Here is a 10,860-nt window from a genome sequence, read left to right as displayed (position 1 = left end):
CCCCTCACCCCCCTGCTCCTAGGTCACCGCCCTGGAGCGGCAGGTGTTCGACTTCCTGGGCTACCAGTGGGCACCCATCCTGGCCACCTTCATCCACATCGTCGTGGTCATCCTGGGGCTCTTCGGCACTATCCAGTACCGGCCTCGCTACGTTGTGGTGGTGAGTCCACTGTGCTCCAGTCCCCCTCCCACAGGTGCGCTAGCTGGGATGACCAACAAGGGGGCCTCCAGCAGCACGTTGTGCTAAAAACCACCAGAACACCCCGGAAAGGCCAGGATTTCAGCCCCACATCGTCTTCCCAGACTCCCAAGCTCCAACCTTTCCACAACCCGGGCACTTAGAATTCTCAGCTGGAAATTGTGGCTTCGGGGATGCTTTTGGGAAACTGAGGCACAGAGCCCGTGCCCAGGGGCCCAAGCCATGATTGACTCCAACATGCCCTGGCCCGTGCCCCTGCACGCAGCCGTCCTGCCTCTGGAGACGCTCAAACAAGGAGCAGAAAGTTCTGCTCTGATCAGAGTAGCACTTTCATTCAGTGCTGATCGAAACAGCTGGTCTAGACTGGCATTTGCGGCAAGTTTTCCTGCAGGGGGCTGGGAAGTGGATGTTTCAGGCCTTTGGGCTAGTCTCTGCAGGAGGGGCTCAGCTCTGCCATGGCCCAGATGAGCCTGAGCACTGGTGACACCGAGTGTGGCTGTGTGCCAGCGGGACCCACAGAGCAGGCACTGCTGCAGGCCTCTGCTCCCCGTGGGCAGCGCACGGGGCGTTCTTCTGGGGTGGTTTTTGGGGGGCACTTGGGAGTTCAGGCCACTCATGCTCTTGCTCATCATTTGCCCACCTTGGATGAGCCACAGGCATCTCTGGCCGGGACAGTGAGCAAGTAAAGTGTGCCCTGAGGCTGGCTGTGCCCGTGGGCCCATCTCCCGGGCATTTCTGCCACGGGAGCGGGAGCCTGGTCACCCTCTTGGCACGGTGCGGGAAGCTCCCTGGCTGAGACCTGTCCCAGTGGGCTGAGGGAAGTCACCCTCCGAATGGAGTGTCCCGGGCGCAGCCTTGGGGCAGAGCCCCCGCAGAGGCCTCGCTCAAGTCTCCTGAGGGCACCGGGCAGAAGCGGGTTGGGCCCCTCCCCGCAAAGAGCTGAGCTCACCTTCCCTGCCCCGCTGTCTCCTCTCCCTAGTATGCTGTGTGGGCGGCCGTCTGGGTCACCTGGAACGTTTTCATCATCTGCTTCTACCTGGAAGTGGGGGGCCTCTCGAAGGTGAGTAAAGTTGAGGGTTTCACGCAACGGAGGAGGTTGTGGTCGGGCCACCTTGGGAACTGGACACGTTTGCTTGTTCACTCCACGGAGGTAGGGGCTGGGTCTGCTCGTGGCTCGGTCCTCGACATCCAGAGCAGTGCCGGCCCACAGTAGTGACTCTGTAAATGTTTGGGGAAAAGCCAGTGAACTGATGGATGGATGAGGGGCTGTGGGCATTGGCGGACAAGCGGCCTCTAGCCGGGGGCATGAGATATACCAGGGAAGGCTTCTTGGAGGAGGGTGCTTCAGAGCCTGGTCAGAGCCTGGAAGGAGAGGCAGGGCGGGCAGCCAGGGAGCAGAGAGACCAGCCCTAGCAGAGGTGTGCAGGTGGGAATGCCAGCAAGGGGGCTCTGCGCCAGCCAGGCAGAGCAGACGCTGCCTTCCTGCCCTGTCCTCTGGGCCACTCTGCTCTTCCAAATGCCAATGAAGTCCGCTGGCCCCTCTGGCAGGGAGGGGTTGGGACCACATCCAAGCCGCGTTCCTCTGGGAGTGTCCTTGGTGAAGAAATTCTGTCTGAGCTGCGCAGTTTGGGGCACTTTGGGCATAGTGTTTTGTTTCATCCTTGCACGAAGCTCAGAGGTAGGTCTTAAGAGCCAGGAGTTGGGGTGGGGTTTGGCCCAAGTGCCTGGCACGTGTGGGTGGTGGGGCAGACTGGACCCTGCTTTGTGGGGCCACATCTGGGGCAGCAGCGGGGGAGACAGACATCCAGTTCAAACACGACTAAAATGGCAGCGTTGGTGAGACGTGAAGGGGGGCCCAGGGTACCTTGAGAGCACGCCCTAGGGGTCTGACCTGGGCAAGGAGGCCTTCCTAGAGGAGGGTTGTGAGACGAGGGCCCAGCACAAGCAGAGCGAGGCCTTCGCTGTAGGGGAGCAGCTGGGAGGGCCTTGGTGCCCCTGCCCCCCACGGCTGGAGCCCAGGAGGCCGGGGGCAGGGGAGGCGGGAGGGCAGGTCACCCCTCGCCCTTCCCAGGGAGCCCACGCTGGGCTGCGCTGGGTGGGGGCTGGCAGCGTCTCTGGTTCTAACCTGGTCCCACCCCTCACCCCCAGGACAGTGAGCTCCTGACCTTCAACCTCTCCCGCCACCACTCCTGGTGGCGTGAGCATGGCCTGGGCTGTGTGCGTGAGGAGCCGGCGGCCAGCCTGGGGCTCCTAGACAGCCAGGCCCCGGTGCCGGGTGATGGCTGCGCCCTGGAGCATGGCTACGTGGAGGCCCTGCACAGCGCCCTGCAGATCCTGGTGGCGGTGAGTGTGGGGGAGGGGCGATGGGGGTGTCAGGGGTGCTTAACCTGCTGGGGGGACCAGGTCTCAGGCCTTTTGTGCACGCGGCGGGACCCGCTGTCCTCTGCCGGGGCAGGATGCCCATCCTCACCCCCATCCCTGACCGAGAGGTAAGGAATCACACTGCCACCCTCACCTGTGTGGCCTGGGCCACCTGAGCCTCAGTGTCCCACTCTGTGAGATGGGCCAAGGACCAGCTCCAACCCCAGGGTCCATGTGAGGATGAAACGAGGGGACAGAGCTGGAAGGTTCTTGTGATGCTGTGGGCCTGGCTGGGGACAGTGGGGCCCTCTATGAGGGGGGATCCAGATGAAGGCTCCTGCCGTCCCCTCCTATCCCTGGGGAAGTGGGGCCAGGGGAGGAACCTCGAGAGCTTCCCCCTGACCTCCTGGGAGGCAGAGGGACCTGCAGAGGGAGGCGGAGTCGAGTCTGGCCTGCATGCAGCCTTTCTGCTCCTGTGTGTCGAGAGCAGGGTGCAGACGCCCAGTCAAACTTGAGTTTGAGATATGCGACAAGTGTGAGTGTGTTCCATGCCACGTCGGGACATACTTAGACTAAGATGATCTGCCAGCTATCTGAAGCTCGGATTTAACTGGACATTCTGTATTTTATCTGCAGCCTCAGAGAAGAGGAGCGATTTAACATAAGGGGCTGGGAGTGGGCACAAGGGTCTGCAGGGCTCCGGGGCTGAGTGAATGCCTGACACCTCACCCCTGCTGGGCCATGGAGGGTGACTTTCCTGGGGACTAGGGTGGCAGCCTGGGTGACTTTAGCAATAAACTGGTCACCTCTCCAAGCCTCAGTTTCCCTTCTGCGACCTAGACAGAGTTAGCTTCAAACCTGGGCCCTGTGTGGGGGACACTGTGTCCACACATGGCATGATTGATCTCACTTGTCCTCTCGTTACCTCCCTCGTGCCCCCAACGTGTCAATGAGGAAACCAAAGCACAGTGAGGGGGACGTGCTCAAGGCCATGGAGCTGGTTGGTAGCTGTAGCAGCTGTCTACTGCTGTGTAACAAAGTTTCCCAAAATGTCGTGGCTTGAAACAATACAGCTTTGTCTCAGTTTCCGAGGTCAGGAATCTGGGAGTGGCTTAAATGGTGGGTCCTGGCTCAAGATGGTTCATGAGGCTGCAGTCAGGACGTCGGCTGAGGCTCCGGTCGTCTGAAGGCCGCACTAGGGCTCGGTGGCCCTCAGCGGGAGGCCTTAGTTTCTTACCACGTGAACCCCCCTCAGGGCTGTGTGGGCATCCTCTCAACATGGTGGCTGGTCCCCCAGGGCGGCCATCCAAGAGGGAGGGAGAGTCGACTGCAGTGCCCTTTGACCTGGCCTTGGACGTCACACTCCATCATTGCTGCAGTCTCAGTGTCCATGCAGGCCAGCCCTGCTCAGTGTAGGGATCACTGCACAGGGCATGAATGTGGGGGAAGGGCCAGGGAGGTGGCTGGGGGGCTTCTGCAGGAGCAGAGGCTCCTCTCACTGTTCTGTCAACACAGACAGGCCGAGATTCCCATCTTTTGCCAAGGCCCAGGGTCCCTGGATTTGAGTTCTAGGGAGACCCAGAGCTCTTGGCTGCCGCTCTTTCTTTCCATCATCTCCCCCAGGGAGGGGAGGAATTGTGGCCCCACTTTAAGAAGGGGAATGTGGAGGTTTGACCTAAGACCACACAGCCAGCTGCAAGGAGCTAGAATCTGGATGAGGCTGCGGCGGGAGTGTGGGCACAAGCCTCGTTCAGAGACAGGAGGTGGGGGGCACCTGTACCACGCCCTCTCTGGGGCTTGGCTGGTCTGGGACACACCACTGCCTGGTCAGCAGAGCCCAGGGTGGCCTTGACCATGAGTGCGTGGCCTCCTCGTTCCAGAAAGACACCTGGGCCCCTTGTGATGGGGTGTGTTTGAAGCATGCCTCCCTCCCCAGATCCCCTCAAAGCTGGCACCAGGGGAAACCCTCATCTCACAAATCTCCAGACACCTCCTTGCTCTCAAAGCCTCCAGCAGCGTCCCACAGAGCCTGCTCCAGGGCCCAGACTGAATGTGTGTCCGTTCCCCAGGCATCGACCTGAGCAGGCCACCCCAGGTCCAGCAGCAGGGCTGAGTTTTGTCACCAGACTTTCATGGCCCATGGCAGTCTGGAGTGTGTCGTGATGTCACTCGCCAGGGGTGGAGCCTACTACAGGGAGGATGTCCGACCCTGGGCTGCCTTTCAGCTGGGGGTCTCACAGGGAGTTCGTCCTTCCAGGGGTGTGCCTTATCAGGGGACCCAAGTGTCAGGAGACGTGTCTGGATTCGAGCAGTGGGTCAGAGGTCGGGGATTGTGGATTGACCACGAAGAAACTCTGTGAACTCAGAGGTGGTCCTGACAGCCTGGAGGTCCATGAGGAAAGATGGAGTCATCAAGCATTTCCAAAGGGCAGCCATAGGGCCTTGCCCTGGCCACACCGAGGGGCTTTGTCCTATGTGGGGAGAGGTGCCCTTTGGGCTGGAGATCCCCACGCCGGGCTCCTCTCTGAGCAGGGTGACTACTGCCCCATGTGTGGCAGGGCTGCATGAGCAAGGAGCGTCTTGGTGTGCCCTGAGCCAGCCCAGGCAGAATTCTGGCTTTACAACCGAATAAGTCTCCCAGGGCCACTGTAACAAAGAACCCCATGGGGTGGCTTGCAACAACAGAAGTTTATTCTCTCAGTTCTGGAGGCCAGAAGTCCAAAATCAATGTGTCCCAGGGCTGGTTCCTTCTGGGGCTCTGAGCAAGGATTTATCCCAGGCCCCCCCATGCTCCTGATGCTGCTGGCAGCTGTTGGCGTCGTCTACATGTAGATGTCTCACCCAGATCTCTGCCTCTGTGTCCTGATGGCTGTCTCCTTTGTGTGTATTTCTATGTCAAATTTCTGTCTCCTTTTCCTTGAATTACACCAGTCATTGGACTTAGGATCCACCCTAGTCCAGTATAGCCTTGTCTTAATTCCATCACATCTACAAAGACCTTGTTTCCAGTGAGGTCACATTCATCCGTTCTGGGGTTCAAGACATGGACATATATCTGAGGACACAATTCAACCCACAGCAGCAGCTGAACAACCTTCAAGATTCTACGTGTGGGTTCCAGCCCCTTGAGGACTGAAGTGGCAAAACACTGTCCCCACGGGGGTGATCCAGGCCCTTTCTGAAGCTGCCTGTCATGCTTGCATGGTGAACGGTGATGGGCCAAGTCAGGCCAGTGGGAGGCCCCACTGTGGGCTTTGGTGGCCCTGGAGGACAAGCGGCATACGTCTCCTGACACGATTGTCCAGGGGGGCCATCTCCTTGTGTCCTGCCCACCTACACCACTCTCCCTGAGCCCGTGCGGTCGCAGAAAGCCCACAGAACCTAAGGCCTCTCGGCAAGGAGCAGCCTTGCAGGGGACTTTGGAGCCTGTGCCCAGGGGAGGCTGGCATCACACAACCAGGTGCAGCCTGGCCATGGGTTCTCCAGCCCTGGACAGCAATGAGGACGTGGGTCCCAGTGATGCCACTTTCCCACTGTGCTCCCTCAGTGAGCCACTCAACCTCTCTGTGCCTCAGCTTCCTCTTCTGTAAAGTGGGAAGGTAACAGTACCTTCCTCAAAGTGTGGGTGGGAGGACTCGATGGGAAAAGCAGGTAGGGGCAGAAAGTGCTCAGTTTGGCAGTGGTTTCACAGGCACCACGAGGATGTGTGCTGTGCTTGGTCTTGTCTGGTGTGGCCACTGGAGGGAACTGGCCAGGTCCAGAGGCTCCTGCCTCTCCTGGTGCTCTCAGTGGTCAACACCAACATGTCCAGGTGGATATTGGGCTTAGAGGACGGAGATTCTGCAGTCAGCAGCTGACGGTGGAAACTGAATTCCAAATCTAGGGACATCCCTGGTGAGAAACTGTGACAGTTCAGGTGGCCTGGCAAACTTCCAGGGTGCCCTCCTCTCCTGCTCTTGTTGATTTTCCTACAGCAACCCAGACTTGGGGGCATTTGGGGTGCTGCCCTTCCCTCTGGTGCTGGTACCCTCTCTTTCCCTCCACAGCTCCCTCACTGAGGCAAAGTGAGGGCCCGGGTTACCTGAAACCACGTGAGAACCCAGGTGTATTCCTTGAAAGGAGAAAGGACCCACTTGCCCAGGATACTCCAAGCTTCTGAAGTCTCTTACGGAATTTGTGGAGAGATGACAGAAAGCAAACTGGAGACGGGCAAATGGAGATTCTCGGGGGGCATCTGTGATGTGCTGCTGGTGGGGCCACTGCTGGAGGGGGAGAGTTCTGCACGTCGATGGGATAGACAGGAGGGGCCTCTCCTTTGCTTTTCTCCTTCACGACAGGGGTTCTCTAAGGGATTTCTCTAAGGAAATGTAGGTTTCTAAAGACCAGTCAGCCCTGCGTCCTTTGCCTTGCTGGGAGCCACCCCTCTGCTGTTTGATTGGAGTGTCTAGGAGAAGCAGACCCTTGGCCATCCCTGTGCAGTCGGGTGGCCAGGAGACGGCCAGCCAGAGGAGGCAGTATGGCTGGTGCTGGGGGAGCAGCGACTGCAGGCCCTGGGGGCGTCTGGAGAGCTTCGTGGAGGATCTGGGTGGGAGCCCGGAGGATGGCCAGGAGGGGCGGTGGGAAGGCAGAGGTGTGGGCGTGGGGTGTCCTCCCCCAGGACCCCGCCTGAGGAAGAGGAGGGCTGTGGAGGCGTTTCAGCACCACGGCCAGCTCCCGGGCTCGACTCCTGCGTGTGTGTGTGTGTGTGTGTGTGTGTGTGTGTTTTGGGGGGGAGCCAGAGAGTGGGGGCAGGAGAAGCCTTTGGGAAGGCTTTTTAAGTTTGTTTCAATAGCGAGGAGGCAGGGCTGCCCAAGTGGGCACGGAGGAGTCCCTGGCCTGCCGCCCTGAAGGACCGGGGCTTCCCGAGCAAGGGGCACAGAGCCTGAGCTTTTCCTGCTCTCCTCTGTGCCAGTGCCGTCCCCATGTGGTCTCTCTACTCCTTTGATGTGCATCATGGTGTCAAGCGGACTCTTGAGCCCGTTCCAGGTTAAGTAACCCCCCTGAGGCCTCACCACTGCTGATGGCGGCCTAGTCAGGCCTGGGAATGATGCTGGAAGCTCTTTCCTTCCCTTGGCCCCTTGCTCCAGAAACCGTGCCACCAGCTGCCTCCCCTTACTGGTGTTTCTCACCCCTTCCTGGGTTGCCTCACAGAGAGACCCCCCCACTCCCTGCCCTCTCCCAGAAGACCTGCTGTAGTTCCTCCATAGCAGGAGCCCCTATGAAATCTTTGTTTATTCCCTGACCAGTCATGGTCCCAGCAAGACAGAGGTGGTGCACTCAGATTAGGCTAACTCCCGGGGGCTGGTGAAGGGGCTGTTCTAAGTGTGGGTGCCCTGTTGGGACCACATTGGGTACCCCACTCCCCAAGGGTGCATAGCCACAGCGGTGTTGCCAGCCTGGCCTGAAGGGAGGAGTTAGGATACCCGGGCAGAGTTCTGTGGAGCTGCGGCCCCCCCTTTCCCCCATCCCTGCTCCGTGGTGGGAGGCAGCCCTGCAGAGAAGGGGCTGGGGGATGCTGCCCTGCTTCTCCTCCTCCCTCCCATCTCCTGCTGGGCTCCCCTTGGCTAACCCAAGTTGGAGGGCATGGGAGCCTGTGGACACTGTCCACACTGTGCAAGGTCAAGAATGTGGAGGGAGGGTCTGGAGCCCCTCCGACCCACCACCAGTGGAACCTCACTCTGTGCTATGTCCTGGCGGCTCCGACCGTGCTTGGTATGGGAGGTGCTCCAGGAACAAGTGGTGATGCCCCAGAGGGTGCAGGTCTGGGCTCAGAGGCCGGAGGGCATGACCTTGCAGTTCTGGGCTGCCTCTCAGGCTTCCAGCTTCTGTGGAAGAGGCTGAATTTGCTTCCTCTGCAGAGCCTCCTAGATGAGCTGGGGTGGGGCAGCCCCTCCAGGGGCCCTGCGAGCACTCAGAGCTGTGGGCTTCCATGGGAACCCCAGGAGCTGCCCCTGTGGCATCGAGATGCATTTTGCTGTCATGTTAAAATGAGCAGCTCGGCTCCAGGGCCGCTGTGCGTGTCGTCTCTCAGCCCAGCTGCGTCAGGGCAGGTCCCATTCATTCTCTTTAAGGAGGATGCAGTTTTGATGGCGGTAAACGCTACGCTTGAGAGTAACTCAGCCCACCATTAGTATCGCCCGGGTCTTGTAAGTGTAGAGGGGCAGGGCAGTGGGCAGCGCCAGCCCCACCCCATCTCAGCTGGAGCCCTTTCTCTCACAGTGGCCCTGGTGCCCCAGCATGGGCATGTGTGTGGGCTTTAATGTGGGCCTGCCCTCTTTACCCTGAAGTCTGAGCATCCTCATGAGCCTGGCTGAGGAGCCTCTGCCCAGCTGAGCCCCCAGGTCCCGCAGGGCAGCAGCCCCGTCCACTCTGCCCAGAATTACCCCCTGAGCTGCGACCTTAGTCCATCTCTCCTGCACTTTCTTCCGAACCATGCAGCTTGGCTGGCTCGAACCTCTCCAGCTGTGGCTGCGTGTAGATGGCTCCCTCCCCAAGGAGGAGAAACCTCGTGGTTGGCTGCTTAAGACCAGAGGCCCGGGGGATGACTGGCCACAACTGAGGGGGTAGGGGGTCAGCCTGGGGCTCCATCCAGGCTGTGGTCGCCTGTCTCCGAGGGCTTCTCTCTGCATTCCGTTCCCCTGTTAAAGCAGGGGCTTGGTCATCTTCCTGACTGACTTGTCCCTTGGCCAGTCCTCACCCCCTCGACGCCTTCACTTACGTCGCCCCCTCGCCCACAAGTGACGCAATCTGGAACTTCAGAGCTAAAGAGGCCGGGCAGATCAGCTCTCCTTGTTCTTTTACAGAAGAGGAAACTGAGGCCCAGGAGAGGCTGTGGCCTCGTGGTTAGGGGCCTCTGTCCCACGTCCCACAGTGATGCTCCTGGAGATTGCCTGGCGTCCTCACCCTGGCCTCTCCGTGTCTTTCAGCTCGTGGGCTTTGTCTGTGCCTGCTATGTGATCAGCATTTTCACCGAGGAGGAAGATAGCTGTAAGTGTGCGGCCGCCAGCCTCCCACAGGAGCCTGGTAGTGACCTGGCCAGGCCCCACCAGGCAGTGGGGGAGGGAGAGGGAAGCAGAGGGCTGGCCACAGAGGGGGAGGCTTCATTTGCTCCTGCCTGTTGTGGCTTCAGCCTGAGACCTCACCTCTTAGATGGGCCCCCATGCCCATTGGGGTCCAGCCCCCTAAGAAGAGATGAGGAGGGGTCCTGGGCTGTGGGTACCAAGGGTCAGCTTACCCCCTGGCCCCCCAGGTCCAAGGGCTTCTGTGCTGGGGGGCCAGCCCCCCCCCCATCACCCCCACAGCTGCTGCAGGTGGAAGGCTGAGTCCTCAGGCCTGCAGAGGAACAGACCGCTCCCCTCCTTGCACTGAGAGCTGGGCCTGCTGGCCCTGGGCATCCCACCAGCCCTCAGGACTGGCTTGGGCCCATCTGAGCAGCTTCTCACTTTTCCTCCACGTGGAAGCCCCTTTTGATTTTCCTCTGATCAGCAGCATCAACACTTAGGTGCCCTCGCTGGCCCCGACGTGCCCCAGCTCCGACATGGTCTCATGGGAAGACCCCAAAGAGAAGAGCAGAGCCAGGGTGGGCAGGGGCTGGGCACACCCGGGGGCGCACAGCTTCTGTGGACAGAACCTTCTCTGGAGTTGGAATCAGAATTGAGAGCCTCTGTTCCCAGGAGTCAGGTGGCCATGGGCTGGGTGGTCCATGTGTCCTTCAGAGACCAGGCTCACTCAAGGACCAGCCACCATCCCCCTCAGCCCTTGTGCTGCGCGACCGCCAAATCATCACTCAGACCACAGCTGGCTGGGAGGACACAAAACAGAGCTCGTGTGTCGATTACACGGAGGCGTTTTGGGAGGGGAGCCAGCCCTGGAGTCAGAGACGCACCGGCTTTGCCCGGCAAGCCTGTGCCGCTCACTACTGGTGCAGACACAGCTTCAAGGGCAGGCGATTGACGTTTGTGAACATGATGGGGGCAATGACCAGGAGAGCCTGGCAGGCCTGGCGCAGCCCCTCAACAGGCTCCGAGGATTGGCTGTCACGTCCCTGCTCGGTTCCCCCAGACCACATCCCCCTGCTGAGAGTGTCCACTGAAACCTTTCACCTGGAAGCCACTCACACTATTTATCATCCAAAGAGAGCTGTCTCCAGGTCTGGGCGGTGTCTGCCCTCCCCTGGGGCTCCCAGCTCACCTTTGTCCTCCCATCACTGCATCCCTGTGCCCACTGTCCACCCTCCCACGACTCGCCCCTGTCCCCCCATC

The 10,860-nt window shown here is 60.1% G+C and overlaps 1 protein-coding gene across 1 annotated transcript in view; it reads left to right on the top strand.

The window, feature by feature from the left end:
• Positions 1 to 10,860, top strand: part of NKAIN4 (sodium/potassium transporting ATPase interacting 4) — an 18,816-nt gene that overhangs the window by 7,443 nt on the left and 513 nt on the right. The window contains exons 2-5 of the mRNA XM_046680095.1: positions 23 to 160; positions 1,179 to 1,259; positions 2,348 to 2,542; positions 9,526 to 9,586. Coding sequence (XP_046536051.1) covers positions 23 to 160; positions 1,179 to 1,259; positions 2,348 to 2,542; positions 9,526 to 9,586 — 475 coding nt within the window. The remainder of the gene's footprint in view (positions 1 to 22; positions 161 to 1,178; positions 1,260 to 2,347; positions 2,543 to 9,525; positions 9,587 to 10,860) is intronic.

The sequence above is a fragment of the Equus quagga genome, chromosome 12 (assembly GCF_021613505.1).
Source record: "Equus quagga isolate Etosha38 chromosome 12, UCLA_HA_Equagga_1.0, whole genome shotgun sequence".
Classification (NCBI taxonomy): Eukaryota; Metazoa; Chordata; class Mammalia; order Perissodactyla; family Equidae; genus Equus; species Equus quagga.
The sequence above is the reverse complement of the archived record's forward strand: the minus strand, read 5'-3'. Positions and strand labels throughout refer to the sequence as shown.